At 37.2% G+C, this 27,964-nt stretch overlaps 1 protein-coding gene across 1 annotated transcript in view; it reads left to right on the top strand.

Annotated features, from left to right (window-relative positions):
• LOC144254166 (coiled-coil domain-containing protein 192-like) overlaps positions 1-27,964 on the top strand; it is a 183,380-nt gene that overhangs the window by 11,686 nt on the left and 143,730 nt on the right. Inside the window, exons 3-4 of the mRNA XM_077797159.1 lie at positions 26,649-26,780; positions 27,573-27,629. Coding sequence (XP_077653285.1) covers positions 26,649-26,780; positions 27,573-27,629 — 189 coding nt within the window. The remainder of the gene's footprint in view (positions 1-26,648; positions 26,781-27,572; positions 27,630-27,964) is intronic.

Below are 27,964 nucleotides of genomic sequence, written 5' to 3'. Positions count from 1 at the left end.
CAGATGAAGAATTTGTATTTCTAACAAGATCCCATTTAATTTAAGCACCAGAGCTAACGCTTTGGGCAGAGGATCCTTGTCACCTTTGTTTTGTGCTTCATAGCTCAAAGGAGTGATATAATAAGTGAGCATTAGGTTTAGGGTCATAAAACAGACAACTCAAATAAAATTGACCTAAAGAGGTAGGTGTTGAATTTCCACTCTTATAAAGTCAGTCTGGACACAGACTGTTAAAGGAATGAGCATTATCCAAAATAAACCAACAAAACTAACAGAATAGGAGTGGTGATTTCTCAACCCTCGAAGGCCAGGGCTCTGCTTCTTTTGTGTTCACAAACAGGGCTTCCATCCATCCTCAAGGTCCAGATGAGTCTGCAGCTATAGGCTTCTTATTTACATTTCAGGCAGCATGGGGAAGAAGAGGTAAGGCAAGAAAGACCCAGAGGGGCAACTGCAGCCCTTTTCAAAAGGTTTTCTGGAAACCTTGATTCTTATATACTACTGAACCCTTTTATTTGTAAATAAGAATCCCTTATCCTTATATAAGAGAGGGTTGCCTTTCTTATCCCACCCTGTGACCATGCTATTGTACATAGTGCTTTGTCCTGGTAAACTTGATGTTTTGGATGTAGATATCCAGTTTTCTCAGAATCACTTGTTGATGAAAGAATTCTTTCATGATCCTGACACTGTTGACAGAATGAATGAATGAATAAATAAATAGATAGATAAATAAATAAGTTTGTCATAGATGCATTGATTTATCCCTGAACTCTTAATTCCATTCCACTGGTCTTACTGTGATGTTGGCAGGTACTGTTGATTGGTAGCCTCAGTCATCAGGTTGGTGCCTAAGAAGAGGCTTGGACACTACATACAAAAGAGAAAAATATGGGGTGTATTTGTTTTAGCATCTCAAACTGAGGCAAATGAAATGAGGTCTTCTTCATTTGGTTTCTCAGTTCTCCAGTCCCTGAAACAATGACAATGCCCTGTAAAGATCCATTAGAAACTGGATGCCCTTTGAATATAGAAAAGATGTAGGAAGTATGATACACACACACACACACACACACATACAGTTCTAGTGTCTATATATATATATATATATATATATATATATATATATATATACACACACACACACACACACACACACACACACTCTGACTGGTTCCTCCACATGCAGCTCCCCTACAGACTCATTCTGGCTTATTGCATGAACCCAGTGGCTGTTCATAGTCAAGACCAAGCCACATTTAGCTAGGGGTTTTTGTTAGTTTTGTTGGTCTATTTTGGATAGTGCTCATTCCTTTAACAAGAATTCATTAAGGACAATGCTGAATCTTAAATTCCACTGAGAAGACTAGTTATGGAGAATAACCATTGAGTTTGGCTTTTAGAAAATGGTGATTGGAGGTGTGTGTGTGTGTGTGTGTGTGTGTGTGTTATTCCTATGGTTTTTCAAATTAAGCAAGGAAAGCCAAGGCCAAGCTATTGCCCCAAGTTAGCTCCAGGTTCTTGGGACAAGGTTTTGTCTTCAATATGAGGTTTTTAAAGAAGTTGAGGCTTTTCTCCTTAGAATTGCTTTGGACCTAATGTAACAAGAGAATGCTATAAGCAAAGAAATAAAGCCCAAGTAGCAGCTGGTAGGATGGAAGGAAACAGATCACAGTAATGGAAAAGGGAGGTTTCTGACAGCTTACTTTCTCCTGGGAGTTATAAATAAAATAAAGTTATAATGCCTGAGCCAGAAACAAACAAAAGGCTCCCCCATGCCCCCCAAAACAAACAAACAAAAAACTATATATTGATTCTGATAACCAAGAAATTATTAATCATTTCAAATAATGAGGATAAAGTCTCAATATTTTCCTTTGAGGACATTTTAGTGTTGGCTGTATTTTTTCTTTAATTTTAAGAATAGGAGAAATGTGTACTGAGTGGCAAAAAAAAAATGATTAGATGCATTCTGAGATTGCCCCAAAAATGTTCTGGTTCCTCTTTATTGTTCAAACGCAACAGTGGCTCCCTTGATGTCAGTTTGTTTGAAGTAAGTAATGTGCCCTTGGTAGGAGTATTCATTTCTGCAGACGCTCTGAAATTATGCTTGATATGCCAATCTGAAATCATGAGGTTTTGTGAATGAGTTTTTGTTTTCTCATCTAGTCTGAACTCTACTTTAATGCCATAAAATCACAAGCATACTGTTTGACCTGGAATGGAATTCCTTGTCACCATGAAACTTAGTTATCAGGAACTTCATTAAAGAATTTTGTTAGAGTTCTAATTGATTTTAAAGCAGGAGTTCCCTCTTTAATTAAAAAACCAACAACTTCCTATCTTAGCAGATGTTAATTCCACCCCACCCCCATTACTGGGGTTGTTGGGCTTAAATTGGAGAATTAAAGGGAAAAAATACAAGCTGCTGAAATGATGTGTTGATTCAGAGTTAGGCACAGTGACAAATCAGCTTCTGTTGTTACTGTTGTCACAGGCTGGATGTGTGGACTGCTGGCCTGTTACATAACTAAAGGCTTCCTTTTGCTTGTAAATGTCAAGATCAAACAGAGGTCAGTTTAAATAGCTGACCCGGTGCTAATTAATGTGATTTTCCAATATAAGAAAAATCAAAAGGCCTTGTCCCCTAAGAGTCATGGCTCTGCTGATATAAGCAGTTGTCTTTGTATGCATTTTCTTCATAAGGTTTTCTCTGAGATGGTGAACTCACTTTGACTTTTCATAGTGTTTAAAAGTAAAATAGAAAGTTGGTATCTTTGCCCATTTTGAGTTGCTGTAACAAAATACTTGAGGGTAAGGACTTCATAAAGAAAAGTGGTTTCTTGGGGCTGGGGTTGTGGCTTAGTGGTAAAGTGCTTGCCTGGCACGTGTGAGGCACTGGGTTCGATCCTCAGCACCACATAAAAAAATAAACAATAAAGTATTGTGTCCATCTACATCTAAAAATATATTTTTTTAAAAAGTAGTTTCTTTAGCTCACAGTTTGGGAGGTTCAAGAGCATGGTAACAGCATCTGCTTGACCTTGGTGAGAGCCTCATGGTAGGTGGGACCACAAAGACAAGAGTGTATAGGAGAGTAACAAGTGGCATGTGCAGAACAGGTATTCTGGGAAGGTTCTCAACTCATTTATAGCAAGCCATTTCAAAGAGAACTACCCACTCCTACACAACCTGACCCACTCCTGCAATGCAATATTACTCCATTCCTGAGAGAGGGGTGAGGACAGTCCTAAGTACATTCTGTTAGGCTCCACCCCTCAAAGTTTTCCCACCTCAACACCGTGACACTGGGGATCAAACTTCCAGCACACAAACAAACAGCAGCAGTTAGGTATATGCTCATATTCAATTATTCATTTATTCTTTCTGTAAATATTTATTGAACCTGTATTTTGAGCGAGGCATTCTGCTACTCCCCTGTATTTAACTCATGTAATTCTCCAGTTCTGGAAAACTGTGTTTGCCATTTTGCAAATGACGAAAGTTCCCCTGTGGACTTGCAGTCCTCTTGTCTGCTCCTTTTCTGCACCCTGGCTTTAGAGCACACAATCTGCTGAGGATGACCAAGTCTTCCTTGTTAGTCCAGGTCTTCCTGCTGCCCCTGGACCTGATGATATAACTGCCCCCTGAGCAGTCCCACCTTGGTTCTTCCAGTCAACTCAAGCTGTCCTCCAGAATTCAACTCGTCAACTTCCTGCCCCAAACCTCTCTCTTCTCTCATATCCCCTAGACCAGTAAGAGGTCATGAGTTACCTTATGGCTAAAATCAGAAACCCATGCTGCTTTGATTCTTTGCCCTTCCTCTCCCCACATCCAACCAGCTGCTGAGTACTACGATGAAGGATGCCTCCCAGAAAGTTCTCAAATTCGTGGATTCTTTTGTTGGTTTTCTTTTCTGTCTTCATCATCATCACCCTTATTCAGGCCACCATTTCCAGAAGCTACTTCTCACTTGACCCTCATTAGGACTTCTCAGCAGTTAAGCCCGGGTGAGGATTTTATAGTACATACTCCATGTTTCTTCACAGCTTAAAATTCTAACTTAGCCCCCATTTACTGTCAAGGTCAAACCTGTGCTCCTTAACAGATCTTATGCCATTTTTATTGACCACCTGTTTATATCTCTATCTCTGTCTCACACCTCACCCTGTCTCACACATTTTCAGTCCTTGAATATGCTACTTTTATTAAAAAATAAACAAAGGCATTGTTCCTTGGAGTTGAATTTTAAGTAGTATATTTTTCCCTCTGCTTCTGCCCAGAATCTCTGCTCTGCTCCTACCATCTCCTCTCACCCACGTTCTCGTTATTAAAAAAAAAAAAAAAACAACAAGAAACTCCTCCTTTTCAGATCTTCAGTTAGATAACACTGTCCCCCAAATGCTTTTATTCCTCCTTCAATTAGGCTTACATGTCCTTCCTAGGTGCCCTCAGTAACTTTATCCCACTTCCCATTCTCCACCAATTAAAATTGTGTGCATCTCTTAGTATACCATGCACCTCATGGAGGAAACTCAGATACCAATACCCCTGAGGTCCCAAATCAAGTTAGAGTTCATCCACTTTTCTCTGATGTCAAAACCTATGTCCTTTCCATTGTTGCACTTGGAGTCGACCTGTTGGCAATGAGGAGCTATGGGAAGGTTTGAAGGAAACCAACTGATGCAGATTTGTGTGCAAGAGAGAAAACTCTGAGGATACTGAGAAGAACATGTTTGAGAGATCAAAGCCAGGCATTTAAATGTGTGGGCTCTTGCAAAAATCTGGTTCAGAAATGGGAAGGGCCTAAATCAATGTTAGAAGAAGAGATAAGAAATACTTAAGAGTTGGATTTGGTGATTAAGTGTAAGGGCTGAGGGGAAAGTAGAATTCGAGATTGATCCTAAGTTTCAGGGGACTACGTGATCTATGATCATCCCAACTATCTAATATTTGAGTCATTGGATTTTAAAGATGATTAATTTCCTAAGGGAGACTCCATGTAGGCTCAATCTACCACTTAGTTATGGAGTCTCCATGCAAGTTTTATCATTTGGATTTCTTTATTTAGGTCTTCTGAATCCTGTAGTCCGGGGCTATTACTCAGATCCTGTTGTGAGAGTGCTGTATCATTAACATAGACCAAACATTTGTATCTTTCCACAATGTTAGAATTTATTGAATAACAATAAATTCATAGACTACATCATTTTCTTCACTGGCCATTCACTGAATACTTTTGGGTCACCTGGTAGTCATAAGCCAGGCAATCATAGGTTCTTTTATTCCAATCTTAATTTCTAATATTTGTAACACTTATCACACTTTACACAAACATGTTTACATGTATATGCAGATGACAGAAAGGCTAGGAAAGGGTTAAGGCAGCCACAGGGGTTCAGGAGGCTGAACTGAGAGCAAAGGCAGAATAAAGAGTCACTGTAGGTGATAAGATTAGGAAGCAGCCAAAAACCTCACTGAGGGGCAGAGCCCTTAAAGCTCAGGAGCTTATTCTAGGCCAAGGTCCTGATGGTGGCAGTTTCAGGGTGTCAGTTTGGAGTGTCAGCATGAGATGTCATCTTGGATTGACTTGCGTGGTTGTCATGGGCAGGAGAAACTGCACTCTGCTAAAGCCAAGAATAGAGATTTAGAGGTTCATCTCTGTGGCAATCTTCCTGGGCAAGGCTTCTGATAAGTGACTTGGTGTTGGGGTCAGGGTGCTACTTTGTCCAGTCTCAGAGTGCTCCTCCTCTTGTGAGCCTCCAGGGAGGGAATTCCATCACTGGGTGGTTGATATGTTCAATAAGCTCACGAGGCTGGTTTTTCCCACATGAGTTTGATACACCCATGCATCCATGTGATTCTGATTAATCTGATAAGTTCTTGGGTGGTTTTTCTTATGAGCACAATTAATGTATTAGTTTATTCCTTAAGGTTGCACCAGGCAGATGGTAGTTGTTTATTTGTACAAACAAGGTGTGGAATCATTCCACCTCAGCACTTAAATGAAATAGCTCATGGCAAACACCTGCTTTACAAAATGAAGTAACTCAGGTTTAGGCACAGCCTGAAAACTGCTGTTCATGGACTAACTCTCCAGCACACAGTCTGCTCTCCACAGATCCTTAAACCCATTTTTCAAATAGGTTTTTCTTCTAGCCATTTTTCAGTCCTGGGAACTTCAGGGAGAAAGATTTGGATGACCCTGTGTTTTGTGAATAAGATCTTATTTATTAGCCCCAGAAACAGTTTAATGTTTAAATTTGGAGTTAGACAAATGCATTTCTCTCCAGGCTACTAAAGTGGATGCTTAGTGACAAACAAATGTTTGCAAAACAGATCTTGGGATCCCTGGAGGCTGTGAGCTTTAAAGTAAAAACTCTAAATAGTAGTATCCACAAGTTATTGACATTTTTTCATTATTTGTTATTTTTAGATATACATGACAGTAGAGTGGTTACTGACACTTTGAAATCTCATTCTAATCTCGAGAAAAGACTGATGCTTTTCAGATTCTATATGACACTTGGAATACAGAAGCAGATATGAGAATCCAGCTCCCCTCTATTGAGTCAGAGGATGCATTTTGCAAAATGTAAATCAAGAGCACTTTTCTGATTTTTTTTTTGTTTTGTTTTAGAAGGGAGTGTTTTTTATTAAAATGTGCTTTTATGTTAACATATATGAGTTTATTGTTTTTAAGTGGATTAATAGAAGTACTTTTTAAATTTCTAAGTTTTGATTTCTAATATAGTAAATGACACTAGATATAGCCAACATAAATGAAAACTCTTGGAGTCCTCAACAATTAAGAATATAAAAATGTCCTGAGAATGAAAAGTCTACAAGCTATTGATCCAGTGACTGTACATGTGATTTAAGGACAAAGCTCTTTGGAAACATGAACCATGACGGAAACCATCATCACATAAAATGAGCAGTAATTTAAAATGTTTGATTAATAAAACCAAATAACAAGTGCTAAACAGGACCCTTAAGGAACCCGTGAGGAACCCCCACAGTTGCTGGGATACCTGGACAGTTGGTCACTGTATCATTGAGCAGAAAACATCCCTCAGTGAGTGAGGGATAATTAATAAAATGACAATGTTCCTAATTCCTATCCACATGAAAGAGAATTGCCCACACTGAATTGGCAGACTCTCCTGTCATCCTGGTCTCCTCCCCCTAGTACCTGTTGCCAGAGGCTGTTTTGTCCTTCCTTGTCATTGAACTTTCCTCCCTACATCCTGTCACAACCCCAGCCCATTCACATATGCCCTGTGTTGACACTGCTTTTCCTGATTCTGATGGTATTGTTTTTTTTTTAAAGGGGGATTTTAATTTTTTTAATTTTTTAATTTTTTATTTTTTTATTATTAGTTGTTCAAAACATTACATAGTTCTTGAAATATCATATTTCATACATTTGATTCAAGTGGGTTATGAACTCCCATTTTTACCCCGTATACATATTTCAGAATCACATCGGTTACACATCCACGTTTTTTACATATTGGCATACTATTGTCTGTTGTATTCTGCTGCCTTTCCTATCCTCTACTATCCCCCCTCCCCTCTCCTCCCCTCCCATCTTCTCTCTCTACCCCATCTACTGTAATTCATTTCTCTCCCTTGTTTTTTTTCCCTTTCCCCTCACTTCCTCTTATATGTAATTTTGTATAACAATGAGGGTCTCCTTCCAGTTCCATGCAATTTGCTTTATAGTGATGCATAGTAGTTGGGTCCATCTTAACAAACTCAATCACTCATGGAAATCGATTTCAGTTCATGATCCCCTTTTCCTTCCCCCTCTACCCTCTCAGCCCCCTCCCCTCTCCCCCATTCTCCTTCCTCTACTCTATTTGGCTTCCTTTCACTGGCCTATTAATTTACATTTGATGGGTTCTTTATGTTATCCTCTCCTTCCCTCCTCCTTTCCTCTATTTTATTCTAGCTTCCTCCTATGAGAGAAAACATTTACCATTTGAGTTTCTCAGTTTGGCTTACTTCACTTAGCATGATATTCTAAATTCACAGCACATTGGGCAGAGTTACGCCTCTCTCAGAAGTGCAAAAGGGAAGTGAAAACAGAGGCTGACCTCTGGCTGTGCCTGCTATGGCTGCCAGTCTTGGTTTCAGTGGACCGGTTTCTATCTACTTAGGCAAGGAAAAATACCTCTGGGGAGTGTTCCTTAACCTGGTAAACACTAGAGAGGCATTTGTTGAAAACACCTGATTACTCAGAGTGCAATATGCAGATGCACATGATAAAAACTCCAGAGAGAATTTGCAGTAATTTATAAACCAATCTTTATTTCTTCCTCTCTAAAAACTTGGTCAATAGTAATAATAGCAACAACAACAAAAAACTTACTTGTCTGACCAATGGAGAGTATGGATCTAGTCTGGATTTTGACTTCAGATCCTGGGACTTCTGTGGATTCCGTGCTGTCCTTGTCCTACTTCACTAGTTGGGATGTCTGCTTCTTGATCCCTCACTATCTGTGTTTGTGCTTTTGAGATATATATATATATATATATATATATATATATATATATATATATATATGCACAGACTCTAAAATTTCACCTCTTTGGCTACCCTTAAAAAGTTCCTCCAAATGGCTTCCCTTGGAAACACAATGAGCTGCATCATCCTGAGCTTTGGAGTGTGTGGGGTCCTCCCCACCCACCTTTTCATATTTGATTCCTCCATGCTTATCTTGAATGTTCTGTGTTTTCTTTGGAACCCCACTGCCATGAACACACTCTAAAAGAACCAATACATGGAATTTTAATACTGTTCTGATGGGAACAACTACTACCTGTTAAAATCCATTTGGAAAGGCTTGGGAGACTGAGGTAGGAGGATCAAGAGTTCAAAACCAGCCTCAGCCAAAGTGAGGTGCTAAGCCACTCAGTGAAAGCCTGTCGTCTCTAAACAAAATGCAAAAGAGGCTGGGGATGTGGCTCAGTGGTTGAGTGTCCCTGAGTGCAATCCCCTGAACCTACCCCCCGCCCAAAAAAAATCCATCTGAAAATAGTTGCCTTCCTCATGAGAAGGTTGCAGGGAACTCCGTGTTTTCTAATTTCAGGGGATTGTTTTTCAGAAGTTTCCTAATACTTGATGTCAAAAACCTAAACCCATCAAATAGGTTTAAAGGGCTTTGCAGAAAAAGGAAGATGAATGAGAGAAACTCATAGACAACTGAAAGCATGTCTCCCAGGCTGAAAAGTGAGGTGCCAACTCTGTGAATCTCACCAGCAAGGGAAGCCTGGTGCCCTGTCCCATGAAATTGCTCTCCAAGCCCAGAGAGACTGGCTACATTCTAGGAATGGGTCCTAGGCCCTAGCAGTGAAACCACACAGTGAGCACACCTGCAGGATCTATGCCTGGGGAAAATGGGTTTCTGAGGGATGACCAGGTAAGAACCAAGAGCCTCCCCCAGGGCCCTGAGGATATGCAAGTCTTCCAGATGGATGAATGACATGAGGATGGGGTATCCTCAAGAATGATTGCCTCGTGATGGGGGCTTTGAGTTGAAATAAATAGGATTTACAGAAAATGTTAAATGTGGTATTTCTTGCACACTCAAATTTCCATATTGAGAGCAATCCCCATTGTACATGGCAACAGTAGTTCTGCTTCTTTTTAATTACTTTACATCCAATATCAAGCTGACTTTAATTTTTCAAAACCTGACATGATCGCTTTTCGACTTTTATATCCCAGCATTGACCTTTCCCTCCAAGTCAGTGATTAATTGCTTCACCTTTTCCCACGTCTCAGTACTTTTATCTATTCATAAGGCTGAGGGAACTTTTTTTGGAGATTAAAGGAATCTTAGGAATCTCTAGGCCTTGACCTCTTATTTCATATTTCAGTTATTGATTGACCTTTGGGTAAATATTTCTATTTTCACTCAGAGCTTAGAGTTCCTTTATTATTCAGGGTTTGCCCCCCAAATAATTTGGAGGTGTTATGGGTTGACTTGTATCCTGGTAGAATTTTTATGTTGATGTTCTAACTTCCAGTAGCTGAGAGCATGACTTTGGAAATAGGGTCATTTTATACATATTAGTTAAGATGAGGCCATACCAGAGTAGAGTGGGCTCCTAATCCAAGATAACTGTTGCCTTATAAAGAGTGGGAATTTGGACACAGAGAAAACCCCATGTGAAGATGAAGGCAGAGACCAAGGGTTGCCTTAACAAGCCAAGGAACGCCAAAGACTAGCACAAACCACCTGAAGCTAGAGGAAAATCCCTGATTACCATTTCCTCACAACCCTCAGGAGGAACCAGAGCTGCTGACACCTTGACCTCACTTGTAGCCTCCAAACCTGTGAGACATGGATTCTTGTTGTTTACACCACCCAGTGTGTGGTAGTCTTTTATAGAAGCTGTAACAGCCTATTTCAGGGTAAGGATGCTTCTCAATTATGGGCCTTTGGAGGTCTATTTTAAGATGTACATGAACACAGAGTGGATGGAAATAAACTGTTAAAAGCAGAAATATTAATAAATGTCAAAGTCTGTTTTGTATAGATGGGGGTAGGATGAGGAATTTTTTGTTTGTTTTAACTGTAAAATTGAAATGAAACCAAACAAGTTTTGTGAGCTAACTGCACCTTCAGACCTAGAGGTTCCTGTCCATTCTGCAGGTAACATAAGTAATTTTAAAAATGTTTGCCTCTGTTATTTATTGCCAGGGAGTTTTATAATTTGTGGTGCTAGTTCAAATCAGCTTGCAAAGCATTTAGCACAAGGGAAGCCTTTCTTTTTTGAAGTAAGTTCTTCTTTTTTCTGTAGGATGAGCTCTGCATGGTTTGGCAAGACTATTTCTGTGTGTGTGTGTGTGTGTGTGTGTGTGTGTATGTGTTTTTTTAGTGACACTGGAAATTTATTCTACACACATATATATGCAGCAGTATTACTTGCTGCATATATATGTGTGTAGGTTGTAGAGCAGAAAATCTAAAAGGACAGATAATGAGAGGAGACAAGTGTGGAAAAACACATTACATAATGGGGTGGTTCATAATTGTAGTCTGAATGACCATGGAAAGAAAAGTTTTAAGTATCACTGTGGCTTAAACATTTGGATAGGTAGTGCCATTTGAGAAAAGGAAATCTGGGAAAGGAATAAGTTATGGGGAGTTAATTTGGAACACATTAATTCTGAGAGTGTGGTATGCATTCAAATGACAATATTAAGTAGGTTGTTAGATAAAACAACATATGTAAATATCCTACACAGTTCTATACATATAAAAGATATAGGCTGTATATATATATGTATATCCTATAGAGAGATATATAGGATATATATATATATATATCTGATATTTATATACCATACCATGTGTATGTGTGTGTGTGCGTGTGTGTATATATTTATATATATCCCATAGGGATAGGGATATCTATCTATCTATCCTTTCTCTTTACACACACACACACACACACACACACACACACACACGCGCGCACACACACACACATACACACACATGCATATGCATAAGGATGTAATTTTTCTGAATATCCATAAGATATGCTGCAATTGGCTCATTTTTGTGTCTACCTTATCTGGAGAACACCTCCTGTCTGACTCTAATCTTGTAATAACTCTGTGGCCACGCATCACAGTATTCCTGGCCAGAAAGAGTGACCATAGAACAAGTGGATTGGATGGTAGAGTGCAGAAGTTACAGAAGAAAAAGTTTTGTTGGAGGAAGAGGTGATGGAAGGGATTTAAAGCCTAGGGAAAGGACTGGCCATTGATAATCGGAAGAATATCTTTTCCATTTGTTCAACAGGGATACTTTCCTCTTCAAGCAACAGAAAATCAATTAAATTAATGTAATAGGGTCAGCTGTCATCTCACAAAACAATAAACTTCGAGGAGGGAAGTTTCAGAGTTAGTTAATTCAGTGGTTCAACAATGTCACCATTTGGGATTGATGAAATGTGATCCATCCTTTGCTCTACCATTCTCAATATGTCAGCTGGGTCATATTTGTAAGATTTGCAACAATTTCAAGCATTTTATGCAGTGAAGATACCATCCTGATGAAAAGACATGTGCTTCCCCCTTTATGTCTTTTCAAAAATCTGGTAAAATCCTTCTTGAGCCTCAGGAGTCTCTACTTCACTGTATGCCCATTCCTAAAGCAATCTCTTAAGCCTGGGAATGAGACAAACATGGCATGTCAGTTCGATCATGATTCAAGCCCTAGGGCTGGACTAGGCCAGGCTCCTTTCAGCACATGGCTGTTAGCAAATGCAAGTTGGGTTTCTGTTAGCAAAGAATAAACAGAAAAACAACTACTGGAAACAGGTACCTGCTGTAGCAAGGGTTGTATACATTTCTCTAGTGTATTATCCTTTAGTGAATTATCCCTTTGGCATAAGGGATGGAGATAGAATATTGAAGAGGAAGAAAATGTGAAGATATATTGAGGAGGAGTCAAGAGAAATAGTCATCTCAGAGAAGAGAAAAGTCAATGTACTAGGAGAAAAAGGCAATGGTGTTTAGATTTCAGGGCAAAATTAAGTACATGAATTTAAGATGAAACCAGTCAATCCATTTTTGTGATTTTTCCCCCTAATAGCACTCACTGAGTGGATACACTGCTAATAATTTTCTGTACCTGAAAGCTGATTTATTTTATTTAATCTTTATTTTTTAATGGAGATAAAAGTCACAGTAATTCAATTAGCCATTTAAAAAATATATAGTCCAGTGACATGAATTCCCAGTTTTGTGTAACTACCAAACACTCTCAAGTTTCAACATTTTTCATCAATCCCAAATACTTTATACCTATTAAGTAATCATTCCCATGTCCCTTTCCTTAAATTCTCAGATTAACCTCCAGTCTTCTCCCTTCTTCTGCAGATTTTCCTATTGTGGATATTTCATGCAAAAGAAATCATATAACATATGTCCTTTTATGTGACTTTTTTCACTTAATATATTTTTGAGGTTCACTTAAATTATAACAAGTATCAGTTATTCATTTCCTTTTTATGTTTGAATAATATTCTATCAAATATAATGCAATTTGTTTATCCATTCTTCTGTCAATGGAAATTCCCTTTTTGCCTTTTAGCTATTATGAATAACCCTGCTATTGATATTTGTATACAGGTTTCTCTGGGTATGTGATTTTATTTCTCTTTGGTATATGCCTAAGACTGGAATGCCTACATCATATGATAACTCCAAATTTAACTTTTTAGTGAGCCACCAATTTTTTTCCACAATGACTGGACCATTGTACATTCCTATCAGCAGTATATAAGGGTTTCTATTTGTAGCCTCACCAACACTTTTTAATTTCTATTTTTTAAAATTATAGCCATCATAATATATATAAAGTGGAAGATCATTAAGGTTCGATTAGCATTTCTTTAATGACCAATGATGGTGGACATCTTTTTTGTATGCTTTTTTTTGGCCCTTGTGATGCTATTGTGAATGGATTTTTAATTATTTTTTCCTTTTTGGATTGCTTATTGTTGTTCCTGTCCATCAGCCCTTTTTTATCCCTGCATTTCTGATTCTTTGACACCTCCAACCTTGCTGACCTTGAATATACTACCCCTTTTAGAGCTAGTCAATTTCCAGAGATAGCAAAAGACTTGCCTGGAAGAATGCCTTTTATATGCAAACTAAATTTAATGAGAATTACTTTGTGAACTAATACATGGTCTATCTTGGAGAATGTTTCAGGCATTCTTTAGCAGAATGTATATCCTGCAGTTCTGGGGCGGGGAGTCATTCTTTATATTATGTCTGTTAGGGCTAATTGGTTTATAGTGTGGTTCAAGTACATTTCCTCGTTAATTTTCTGTTCAGATGTTGTATTCATTATTAAAAGGAAGTATTAAAGTATCTAACTACTCTTGTTGAACTATTTTTCCCTTAAATTTTGTCAATGGTTGCTTCATATATTTTAAGATCCTGTTGCTTGATTCCTTTATAATTTCTTATCTTCTTAATGTGATGACATTTTTATCCATATACAATATTCTTTGATAAAAAGTTTTCATACAACATTCATTTTGTCTGATATCGGTATAGACACGAATTTCTCTTTGCTGGTATTTGCCTATAGCATCTTTTTTCTTTTACTTTTTTTAAAAATTTTACTGTTGGTTGTTCAAAACATTACATAGTTCTTGATATATCATATTTCACACTTTGATTCAAGTGAGTTATGAACTCCCATTTTTACCCCGTATACAGATTGCAGAATCACATCGGTTACACAACCAGTGATTTACATATTGCCGTACTAGTGTCTGTTGTATTCTGCTGCCTTTCCTATCCTCTACTATCCCCCCTCCCCTCCCCTCCCCTCCCCTCTTCTCTCTCTACCCCCTCTACTGTAATTCATTTCTCCCCCTTCTATTATTTTTCCCTTTCCCCTCACTTAATCTTGTATGTAATTTTGTATAACACTGAGGGTCTCCTTCCATTTCCATGCAATTTCCGTTTTCTCTCACTTTCCCTCCCACCTCTCATCCCTGTTTAATGTTAATCTTCTTCTCATGCTCTTCATCCCTACTCTGTTCTTAGTTACTCTCCTTATATCAAAGAAGACATTTGGCATTTGTTTTTTTAGGGATTGGCTAGCTTCACTTAGCATAATCTGCTCTAATGCCATCCATTTCCCTCCAAATTCTAAGATTTTGTCATTTTTTAATGCAGAGTAATACTCCATTGTGTATAAATGCCACATTTTTTTTTATCCATTTGTCTATTGAAGGGCATCTAGGTTGGTTCCACAGTCTAGCTATTGTGAATTGTGCTGCTATGAACATCGATGTAGCAGTGTCCCTGTAGTATGCTCTTTTTAGGTCTTTAGGGAATAGACCAAGAAGGGGAATAGCAGGGTCAAATGGTGGTTCCATTCCCAGCTTTCCAAGAAATCTCCATACTGCTTTCCAAATTGGCTGCACCAATTTGCAGTCCCACCAACAATGTACAAGTGTACCCTTTTCCCCACATCCTCGCCAACACTTGTTGTTGTTTGATTTCCTAATGGCTGCCAATCTTACTGGAGTGAGATGGTATCTTAGGGTGGTTTTGATTTGCATTTCTCTGACTGCTAGAGATGGTGAGCATTTTTTCATGTACTTGTTGATTGATTGTATGTCCTCCTCTGAGAAGTGTCTGTTCAGGTCCTTGGCCCATTTGTTGATTGGGTTATTTGTTATTGTCTAATTTTTTGAGTTCTTTGTATACTCTGGATATTAGGGCTCTATCTGAAGTGTGAGGAGTAAAGATTTGTTCCGAGGATGTAGGCTCCCTATTTACCTCTCTTATTGTTTCTTTTGCTGAGAAAAAACTTTTTAGTTTGAGTAAGTCCCATTTGTTGATTCTAGTTATTAACTCTTGTGCTATGGGTGTCCTATTGAGGAATTTGGAGCCCGACCCCACAGTATGTAGTTCGTAGCCAACTTTTTCTTCTATCAGACGCCGTGTCTCTGATTTGATATCAAGCTCCTTGATCCATTTTGAGTTAACTTTTGTGCATGGCAAGAGAAAGGGATTCAGTTTCTTTTTGTTGCATATGGATTTCCAGTTTTCCCAGCACCATTTGTTGAAGATGCTATCCTTCCTCCATTGCATGCTTTTAGCCCCTTTATCAAATATAAGATAGTTGTAGTTTTGTGGATTAGTTTCTGTGTCCTCTATTCTGTACCATTGGTCCACCTGCCTGTTTTGGTACCATGCTGTTTTTGTTACTATTGCTCTGTAGTATAGTTTGAAGTCTAGTATTGCTATACCGCCTAATTCACACTTCCTGCTTAGCATTGTTTTTGCTATTCTGGGTCTTTTATTTTTCCATATGAATTTCATGATTGCTTTCTCTATTTCTACAAGAAATGGCGTTGGGATTTTGATTGGCATTGCATTAAACCTATAGAGAACTTTTGATAATATCGCCATTTTGATGATGTTAGTTCTGCCTATCCATGAACAGGGTATATTTTTCCATCTTCTAAGATCTTCTATTTCTCTCTTTAGGGTTCTGTAGTTTTCATTGTATAAGTCTTTCACCTCTTTTGTTAGGTTGATTCCCAAGTATTTTATTTTTTTTGAGGATATTGTGAATGGAGTGGTTGTCCTCATTTCCATTTCAGAGGATTTGTCGCTGATATACAGGAATGCCTTTGATTTATGCATGTTGATTTTATATCCTGCCACTTTGCTGAATTCATTTATTAGCTCTAATAGTTTCTTTGTAGACCCTTTTGGGTCTGCTAGGTATAGAATCATATCATCTGCAAATAGTGATAATTTGAGTTCTTCTTTTCCTATTTTTATGCCTTTAATTTCTTTCATCTATCTAATTGCTCTGGCCAGTGTTTCAAGAACAATGATGAACAGAAGTGGTGAGAGAGGGCATCCCTGTCTTGTTCCAGATTTTAGAGGGAATGCCTTCAATTTTTCTCCATTCAAGATGATGTTAGCCTGAGGCTTAGCATAGATTGCTTTTACAATATTGAGGTATGTTCCTGTTATCCCTAGTTTTTCTAGAGTTTTGAACATAAAGGGATGCTGTACTTTGTCCAACGCTTTTTCTGCATCTATCGGGATGATCATATGGTTCTTATTTTTAAGTCTATTGATGTGGTGAATAACATTTATTGATTTCCGTATATTGAACCAGCCTTGAATCCCAGGGATGAATCCTACTTGATCATGGTGCACAATTTTTTTGACATGCTTTTGTATCCGATTCACCAGAATTTTACTGAGGATTTTTGCATCTAGGTTCATTAGAGATATTGGTCTGTAGTTTTCTTTCTTTGAAGTGTCTTTGTCTGGTTTCGGAATCAGGGTGATGTTGGCCTCGTAGAATGAATTTGGAAGTTCTCCCTCTTTTTCTATTTCCTGAAATAGCTTGAAAAGTATTGGTATTATTTCCTCTTTAAAGGTTTTGTAAAACTCTGCTGTATACCCATCCGGTCCTGGGCTTTTCTTAGTTGGTAGTCTTTTGATGGTTTCTTCTATTTCCTCAATTGATATTGGTCTGTTTAGGTTGTCTATATCCTCCTGACTCAATCTGGGCAGATCATATGACTTAAGAAATTTATCGATGCCTTCACTATCTTCTATTTTATTGGAGCGTAAGGATTCAAAATAATTTCTGATTATCTTCTGTATTTCTGAAGTGTCTGTTTTGATATTGCCTTTTTCATCCCGTATGCTAGTAATTTGAGTTCTCTATCTTCTTCTCTTCGTTAGCATGGCTAAGGGTCTGTCGATTTTATTTATTTTTTCAAAGAACCAACTTTTAGTTTTGTCAATTTTTTCAATTGTTTCTTTTGTTTCGATTTCATTAATTTCAGCTCTGATTTTAATTATTTCTTGCCTTCTACTTCTTTTGCTGTTGTTTTGCTCTTCTTTTTCTAGGATTTTGAGATGAAGTATGAGATCATTTATTTGTTGGTTTTTTCTTTTTTTAAGGAATGAACTCCAAGCAATGAATTTTCCTCTTAGAACTGCTTTCAATGTGTCCCATAGATTCCGATATGTTGTGTCTGTGTTTTCATTTATCTCTAAGAATTTTTTAATTTCCTCCTTGATGTCTTCTATAACCCATTGATCATTCAGTAACCTATTGTTCATTCTCCAAGTGATGCATGATTTTTCCTTACTTCTTTTATCATTGATTTTCAGTTTCATTCCATTATGATCGGATAAGATGCATGGTATTATCTCTACTCCTTTATATTGTCTAAGAGTTGCCCTGTGACATAATATATGATCTAATTTTGAGAAGGATCCATGTGCTGCTGAGAAAAAAGTGTAACTGCTTGATGTTGGGTGGTATATTCTATATATGTCAATTAAGTCTAGGTTATTAATTGTGTTTCTTTTACTTTCAACATATTTATTTCTTTGAGTATCAAGTGAGTCTGTTGTACTCAGCATATAGTTTGATTTTTTTTTATCCTTTAGCCTCTGTCTTTTAATTGATGGGTGTAATCCATTTACATTTGAAGTATTACTAATAATGTTATCATGTATAAGGTCCTGAGTTTGATCCCCAGAACCACCAATAAATAAATAAATAAATAAATAAATAAATAAAGTATTTACTAATAATGAAAGATGTGCTACTGTGCCTTTGCTATTTGTTATCTACATATCTTTTGCATTTGATTATATTTTTCTGGTGTATCATTTTGATTTCCTCTTATTTTTATGTGGCTTTTATAGTTATTTTCTCCTACCATGTTTATTAACACACTTGATAGTGCCCATAGGTCTTTTAGGCTCTGTTCATTTCTCTTCATCATTTTTTCTTTCTGTTTCTCAGACCTGCTGATTCTGTTTGCCCTATTGCAATTTTTATGGACTGTTTATGCCAAATGTTGAATCCCTAATCTCCAATGTGACGGTATTTGGAGGTATGGTCTTTGTAAAATAATTAAGTTTAGATGAAGTCATGAGGGGGAGGCCCCAGGATAGGATTGTTACCCTTATAGGAAGAGAAGGAAATAAGAGGTCCTTTTCTTGACTATGTGAAGATATAACAAAAAGGTGGCTATCTGCAAAAGAGGAAGAGGACCTTCATCATGAAACTAACTAGAACCTTGATCTCAAACTTTTTAGCTTTCAGAATGATGAGAAATCAATATTATAGACTGAGTTGTGTAAGCAACTTAGTCTATAATATCGGCTGTATAGTCCAAACTGATGAAGACCAAACCTGGTACCAAGAATTTGGGTGTTATCATAATAAATGTCTAAAAATGTAGAAGCAGCTTTGGAACTGGGTGATGGGTAGAGGCTAGAAGAGTTTTAGGGTACTTGAAAAGTAGACATTGCGTGAAGGGACTGCGAAGGGTGATCTGATGAAGGCTGAGAAAGAAAAGAGAAGAACTGGAAAGAAAGCCTTTGTCTTAAAGAAAATACATAATCGTGATAAGAATATTGGTAGAAACATGAAGGGTAAAGACTATTCTGATAAAGTCTAATATGGAAAAACGAACGTGTTATTGGAAACTGAAGGAAAGGCAATTCTCATTATTAGGTGGCAAAAATTTGGCTGAAATGTGTCTGTCTTCTGATGTTTTGTGGAAGGTAAAACTTGTTGGTAAAGAAATTGGATATTTAGCTTAAGAAATTTCTAAATAAAGCATTGAAGGAAAACCCTGGCTCCTTCTGATGGGTTATAGTAAAAATATTAGAAGAGAGAAATTTAAAAGTGCTGTTTAAGCTAAGTGAACTTAAAGATTTAGAAACTTCTCAGTCTATCCATATTGCAGAGAACATCAACAATGTGTCTCAACCACTATTTGTTAAGGAGATTGGTAGGACTGTGAACCACAGAGCTAATCAGCACCCTCACCAGGAACACTGCCAACTTGAACCAAATCGATGGAGATGGGATGGAATAAAGGAAGGTTCTCAGATTTCTTAGATTTTACAGGACAGATGATAAACCTATCCAGGTATAAATTTGTACTTATTCTTCAAGGGAAAAACAGTCCCAAAGGCAATTCAGAAATCATCAGGGCCACCACCCCAGTTTTAATGGGATAAACAGATTCTAACTGAAGCCATGGGGTGGGGGGACAGCCCTGCCTGACAAAATCATTGGGACAAAGGCTCCCATGTAGTAGAGCACCCAAGGTACAGCCTCACCAGGCAGAGCTCTAGAGGTAGGGACTCCCACATAGCCAAACTATGGAGGTTTGAGGATCATTCTCAAGCCTTAAAGTCTAATGAAATTTTTCATGCTAAGTTCTGTGCTTACTTAGAACCTACCTTTCCTTTCCAATCTCTTCCTTTTGGAATAGGAATGTCTATCTTTTGCTTGTCCAACTAACAATAGTGGGAATCATATAACGTGTTTGATTTCACAGATTCTTAGCTGGAGAGGTGTTTTGCATCAAGGTAAACTATACTTTGAGTTTCACTCATATATGATTCAGAAAATTTTCATGTTAGCCATTATGCTTTTCAATTCCAGAATGTCTTCTTGACTCCTTTTGTAATCTGTCTTTATTGACATTTTCTTCTTACTTATACATCATTCTGATTTCTTTGTCTTCTTTGCCAAGGTTTTTTTCACCTCTGAACATATTTAAGACAGTTAATTTAAAACAATAGTTAAATCTTTATCTAGTAAGTGTGTAATTCACTTTCTAGACTTCCTCAGACATGATTTCTGTGTTTTGTTTTGTATTGTTTTGTTTTTGGCGAATATGCCCTACTTTACGTTGAAGGCTTTGATTTCTTATTTGAGCTCTGGAACTCTGGAAGTCAGATTCTAACTCTCTTTCCCCAAGAATTATTGTTGCTGAATTATTGTGGTCCAATATTGCTGTATCTCATTTGTTTAATGACTTTTTATAACTACTTTTGCAATTCTACTTTCCTTGTTAGGTATGGTCACTGAAGTCTTAGTTTCATAATTTTTGTAGTGAACCAGGGGCCTGACAGAGACTTCCCTGAATACCAGTCTCATTCTTTATCAAGAAACTTCTCTGGAAAGGGAATTCTTCTGCTAGACTCTAAAATTCTAACATGTTTATTCTGATAGTTCTTGCCATCTCAATAATTATTTTTGCATTAGGATCAATTCTTAACATTCCCTGCTCTGTCATTTTCTGTGATGTCAAATTCATTTTATATTAACCATTACTTAAATATGGTTCTAAAATATGGCTATATCCTTTATTGACTAAATTAATATGGTATAATGAATATAGTTTACCTTTGTTTAACTTCTAATATGGTATAATATTTTTAAATGATCATTTGTTGAATAGTGTCATTAATACTGAAAACTAAATTCTCTAAGTGGATTTATACAGCCTCAAAGGTATAATTTAGAAGATTTTACTTTGCTTCGCATAATTCTTAAGATGAATGTTGTTAATGCTTTTTTAATAATCTCCTTCCGAACTGTTAGGACTATGAGAGAGCAAACAGAGGTCTTATGTTAAAAAAGAGTCAGAGTTAGAACATTAGACTCCCAACATCATGGGAACCAATGTGTACCACCAAAAGTGACTAATTAGGATAAAGAATAGATGATGCATTTCTACTCTTTTTTTTTTGAAATAGATACCTGATGCTAAGTTAAAATGAGCTTTCCTTCAATACAGACACAATGTAAACTAAGCATTTCCTACCAAAAAAAAAAAAAAAAGGAGAAGAAAAAGAAAAAAGAAATGTTCAACATCCCCAGAGTTTAAAAATTCAGCTGTGATTGTGATACCTCCTGTTTCACTTTTCTTGCTATGGATTGCTTTGGCCATTCTGGGTCTCTTACTTTTCCAAATTAATTTCATGATTGCTTTTTATAGTTCTATGAAGAATGTCATTGGGATTTTAATAGGAATTGGATTAAGTCTGTATAACATGTTTGGTAGTATGGCCATTTTGACAATATTAATTCTGCCTATCCTAGAACAAGGGAGATCTTTCATCTTCTAAGATATTCTTTAATTTCTTTCTTTAGTGTTCTGTAGTTTTCATTATAGAGGTTTTTACCTCTTTTGTTAGGTTGATTCTCAAGTTGTTTTGTTTGTTTGTTTTTGAGGCTATTACGATTGGGGTAGTTTTCCTAATTTCTCTTTCGGAGTATTCATCACTGATGTACAGCAATGCATTTGATTTATGGGTGTTGATTTAATATCCTGCTACTTTGCTGAATTCATTTATTAGTTCTAGAAGTTTTCTGGTGGAAATTTTTGGTTCCTCCAAGTATAGAATCATGTTATGGAGGCATCACAATACCAGACATTAAATTATACTACAGAACAATAGTAACAAAAATGTCATGGTATTGACACCAAAACAGACATGTAGATGAATGGTACAGAATAGAGGACAAAGAGACAAACCCACATAAATACAGTTATCTCATACTAGATAAAGGCACCAAAAACATATATTGGAAAAAAGATAGCCTATTCAACAAATGGTGCTGGGAAAACTGGAAATCCATATGCAGTAAAATGAAATTAAATCCCTTTCTTTCCTGCATAAAACTCAACCCAAAGTGGATCAAGGACCAGAGACCCTGCATCTAAAAGAAGAAAAAGTAAGCCCAAATCTTCCTCATGCTAAGTGAAATAAGCCAATCCCCAAAAGACAAAGGCCCAATGTTTTCTCTGATAAGTGGATGCTGATTCATAATGGGGGGAGGTAAGACAAGGAAAGAATGGAAGAACTTTGGATTGGGCAGAGGGGAGTGAGGGGAGGGGAGAAGGTATGGGAGTGGGAAAGATGGTGGAATGAGAACATTATTACCTTATGTATGTTTATGATTGCATAAATGGTGTGTACCACATCCTGTACAACCAGAGAAATTAAAAGCTGTGTTCCATTTATGTAAAATGAGTGGAAATGCATCCCACTGCCATGTATAACCAATTAGAACAAATTTTAAAAATTCAACTGTCATATCTTCCAGCTATTAATTTGGATTTCCTCTTACTTTGATGCCTTGCATCCTATCCCATAATTGAATGTGAATTTAGGCAGAATTCCTAAATGTTTCCTGAATTGAGAATTAGATTTCGAAGGGCTCTAAAAGACCCATCAAGATACTATAGTGAATTCAAGATGGCAGCTAACATCTTATAATTTAACAGTAGAGCATAATCTTTTATGTAGTGCTTAAATTAAAAAAAAATCTCAGATGTATAATTTTATTTATAATCTTACTTTTACTTTAACTCATTTCTTTCTCTTTCTTCTTTTTGGACTATCTGGCCATTTTTTCTTTTGAATTGGTCATTTGCAAAGGGTCTGGGATATACTAATTGTCCTGTGCTAATAAACAGTTTTACAATTGTATAGTGGAATCCAACAGTAAATCACCAGTCCTTGCCACAACATGTCTACATGACAAAGGAACAATCAAATCCCTTTATCTTGCTTTTGTGAAGTGATGATACATATGAGAATAAAGAATCAGAGTTCAAAAAGTTAATAAATGAAAAAATCATAGCAAAGATTGCTCCTGGACAATTGATTGTGTTATTGTAATTTGTGACAGAATTCTCTATTCATTCTTCTTGGGAATTTACAATCTAGTTTGCATGTGTGTAACTAGAGTATTACCCTATAACAATATATCAAGGTAGCACAGTAAAGTCCAAAATGGGTACCAAGGGTATAGAGTCAGTGAATCATAGGGTTAAAACTAAAATATAGATCTCCTGACTCCTAGTCAAGTTGTCTTATAGTTAATTTGAATCTGAGTTTAACTTTTCTGAGTCAAAGGGACATTCAGTTAGAAACTGTTCTAAGAAGAAAGGAAAGAGATGAAGTTGGTGTCTATATAAAAAAGGAAGCAAGGCCAGACATGGTGGTGCACCCCTATGATCCCAGAAGATCAGGAGGCTTGAGGCAGGAGGATCACGGGTTCAAAGCCAGTCTCAGCAACTTAGCAAGGCTCTAAGCAACTCAGTGAGATTCTGTTTCAAGAAATTAAAAAAATGGCTGGGGATATGGCTCAGTGGTAAGTGTCCCTGAGTTCAATCCCTGGTACCCACCCCCACTACCACCACCACCACCACCACCACCAACAACAACAACAACAAAAATAGGAAGCAAGATGGCAGGACAGAGAGCTCTCAGTCTTAGAAAAGAAAGAAATTCCTTCAAGTGGATAAGTCAACATGCTGAAGTCCACTTAAAAAAGGCCCAAAACATCACAGGCCTCATTTTGACAGATAGCCTCAGAGTTAGGGTGTGAATATGATATGGAACCCAGCAATCGGAGGCAGACCAATGTAGATCCAAATCAAACCCATGACTAGCTACAGGGTCTTACGCTAATTAATTTACCCCTGAATCTTTAAAATCCACCTTCAATCTTTAAAATTGCAATAACAAAAATATAAACAAGTCTACATACAGAGTTTTGAGCAATGAAATAAGGTAACATTTGTAGATATCACCTAGCAGGATGCCTGATATGGCATAGCTACCAAATAGGTGAGTTGCAGTTGTTTTTCACGCACTTTCCTCACTTGTGGTCAAGCGCATAGAATTTTGGAATCAAACAATGAATCAGTAGAATCCTTACAGCAACAAGTAGTAGGAAACTTGGCTCATATATGCTAGTCACAAGGCAGGGTGTACTTGAAGGTCAGTGGATAAAGCACTTCAAGAATGCTCTCAGGAACCCAGGGTTTCTCCAGTTCACTCTTCCTGTCTGAGTGTGACTTCATTAAATGCCTGTTTTCCCCAGTGTTTATGGGATGGCTACAATAGCATTCACATCTGGTGGGTAAAAAAGAATGTCTCTCCAATTCATCAAAATTCCTCCTGTCCAGTGTGAGTAATCCAAATTAGGTCACTCTCCTTATAGAATTATTGTTGCCAGAGGAAAGCCAGACTCAGATTAGCTCAGGCCTGATTTTTGAGCCAATCACCAGCAAAGAGGACGAGAAAGGCTCACAGAGGGTCTGGTACATAGTACATACTCAGCAAATGTTAGTAGTCATTAATATTGTTCTTTATCCATACAGTTTCATATTGTATAATAGCTACTTTTTTTTTCTTTAAGAGAGAGTGGGAGAGAGAGAGAGAGAGAGAGAGAGAGAGAGAGAGAGAGAGAGAGAGAGAATTTCAACATTTATTTATTTTTTCTTAGTTCTCGGCAGACACAACATCTTCGTTTGTATGTGGTGCTGAGGATCGAACCCGGGCCCCATGCATGCTAGGCGAGCGCGCTACCGCTTGAGCCACATCCCCAGCCCTATAATAGCTGCTTTTAAAGTGTCTTGCCTTCTACCTAAATTTTTTTAAGATATGAATATTTTCATTTTTTTAATCTTCAAATTCTTACTTATTATAAATGTCCAAATTACTTCTTTAACAAATGAATGAATATATCTCGAGTGAATTAATAAAGACTTGAAAACAAGAGACAGTAGATTTAAAAGAAAGACAACATGGTAGAGACTGGATAGAGTACAAGTCAGATGGGACAGGGGGAAGAAAGGGGCCTGAATGAGAGAGAATATATTTGAGAAAAAGTATTTCTAGACAAGGAGGTGTTCTCTGAAGACTAGAGGTGGTAGCAAGTACGCAAACCAGATGCAGTTTGAGTTGAGGGCACCTAGTTTACTTCTGGAGGCTATGATGCAATTTGATAAGTAATATTTAAATAAAACTCAGATGAATGCTGACTGTGATTTGAGGAGATAGAAGAATAATTAAAATAATCACTAAGTACTCAATATGTCCCAGGCATTGTCCTGAATGTTTCTTCTTTTATAAACTCATTTAATCCTCAAAAACAACTCATGGGTTAAGAAATATTCTTTTCATCCCCAATGCATTTTTACATAAGAAAATCAAGCCCAGAGAGTCTTGGCAACTTGCCCATATGCCATAGCTATTAGCAAAACTGAGATTTATATTCAAAGAATCTGACTCAAGAGTCTGTATGTTTAAACATTACACTACTCTGCATCTCTAATAAAATAGAAGGGTGCTCAGAGAAGCCAGACTACATGCCTGAACCACCATGCACCCCAGAGCCAACCATGCCAGTAACTATGAGGACCACAGCAGGTCTCCCAGATCACTGACAGCCAAAAGGCACAACAGGAGTTTACAGCACATGAGTTTCTTCTGGACCTCAGATTGTCCTTTCATAATTCCCAGCACATAACAATGGTGGTAGAGAGTGCCAACTGAAGAAACACTTGTTAAATGAATGATTGTGCAGCTGGAGCCACAGATTACAATATGTATGATGTGCTCACCTATTTTCATGACAAACTGACCTCTTCATTTGGTAAACTGTCTTTTAAAAACTCGCTAGGCTTTCAAGATAAAAAATCCTGGTTTGTAATGGCATTCAGAGGATTGCGAAAGAGACACGGAGAGATCCTCTGTGTGCAGAGGATGCATGGTGGGTTGCAGTGATTACAAAATTGTGTGTCCCTTTCCAGGGACTTTCAGAAGAATTGCCAAAGGTAGAGGAAAGCACAATCAGCTATTTGGAAAAAAAGGAAAAATCTAATAAGGGGGCTTTCCAGGGAAATTGAAGGAGGAGGGACCATCAAACTATCCTTTCTTCAGGAGGAATCTACAAACAGTAAAACAAAGACAAAGACATAAGTAGGAATTTTTTGGGTTTGATTTGCATAGATCTGCTTTTGATCAGACTTTAAGTTGAAATTCTAGCATTTCCCTTTAGCTCCAACCACCCTGCTGCCTCTATGGTGAATGTTCAAGGGAATGAGACCTCCCATGCCTTCTAGAAGGCTGTTCTCCTCCAAGAGTTAAGTTTCTAGAACCACATGTAAACCACAATACAGGTTTCAGATTCAGCTGAATAAGTACAACCTCAAGACACAATGGTGAGTGTTGAGATCCCTGCACTGGAAATTTCTCTGCCCATCCTAACAATGTGGTCTCATCTTTTACCTAAAAAGATCTTACTCATTAGAAATAAATTAAAACATTATTTTCCTTCATTCTCAAATCATTTGTAATCTATGAGGAATGTTCTAGAAGGTGTTTTCATATGTAATAGTTATCGATGAAAGGCAGTTCATTGATAAGTTTATATCTAAAGAGAGTTTTTAAGATATCATTGTGCTTACATACTCTTATAAGAAAATATCTTCAGCTTGCAGACTCTGAAGGAACAAAATCAAAACTGCTCGAACAAATTACTTGGCTGGAGGAAAAACTAAAGGCTCTGGACCATAAGGAAGCCATTTGGGGACAGCATGAGAAGATGCTTCTTTTGAAAGACCAGGTATGTTGTGGACGAAAAATCATCTTTATTTCAAAAGTTACCTAATCTTGTGCAATTCTGAAAAGCATTTCTGGCAGTTGACAGTTCATATTTAAAATCATGATGATAAATAACAACTTCTGTATTTGATAAAAGTAATTTTATTCCCTGGTGAATACTGGCATAAAAATTAATTTAGTTAGCTCCATTTTAAAGTTTGTTTGGTTTGTATTCTTTGAAGATGTTAGCTGAATTATATTTATTTTGTAAATGGTATTAGCTGTATAATTGTTTCTTAGGTTTTTTTTTGTTGTTGTTGTTGTTTTTTGATGTTGAACCTAAGCAAGAAATAGTTTCTGTGTACCAAAACAAGTGCATCATAAAATTTGGCATATGTTTTTAATCAGTTATACTATAAGAAATGACTAATCTCTGGACCTTTATATATTTATCATTATATCATTTGCATCCTGTTTAACCCAAAGGGTTTGTGTCTGCTTTTGAAAGATATGGACTTTTTAATGTAAAGGTGTATATGTGTGTGTTATAAGATAAGTATTGGCATTAACATTAGCACATTAAGCTAATATTTTTCCCAACCTTTTTCTAGTTCTTAACATTTTTGTGTGTTTTGACATCAGGCTCTTCTATAGAATGAACAGAACAGGTGCAGAGGTGGGAGGGATGATCTAAAACATCTAGCTAAGATAATAGTGCCACCACTATTACTCACAAGACTTGAGAACTGGTGCATATTTATATCTGGAATACTTTGAATATTTATATTGGTTTCTAACCTTTTCTCCCTTTCAGTGCATTGAGAACCTGAAAGCTGAATTAAAAGCTTCCGAGGAGCAACTCATAGCCTATGTAAGTGTTTTTCTCCTTTTTCCATCCCTTTACTTATATTACTGTCATCCTGAAAATGACAGAAATTTGCCAGAAGCTATAAATAAGGTTTGCCCACTGCAAACCAATTATAAGACTAAAAATGAGTACTTATACTGCCTCTACAGAGCTGCCCTCCATAAATAAAGTTCTCATTTTTGTCGATGATAATAATGACAAACTGAGCTCTTGGATGTAGTCAGATGGTTTAATCAAGTCTATCCTGATGGCCTCTGAGGAATAAGAGAACTGGAAACTAATGGTAAAAATGGATGCCCAGTCTAGGTTAGTGAGCAGATGAAAGGAGATATTATGGC

The sequence above is a fragment of the Urocitellus parryii genome, chromosome 1, assembly GCF_045843805.1.
Source record: "Urocitellus parryii isolate mUroPar1 chromosome 1, mUroPar1.hap1, whole genome shotgun sequence".
Classification (NCBI taxonomy): domain Eukaryota; kingdom Metazoa; phylum Chordata; class Mammalia; order Rodentia; family Sciuridae; genus Urocitellus; species Urocitellus parryii.
The sequence above is the reverse complement of the archived record's forward strand: the minus strand, read 5'-3'. Positions and strand labels throughout refer to the sequence as shown.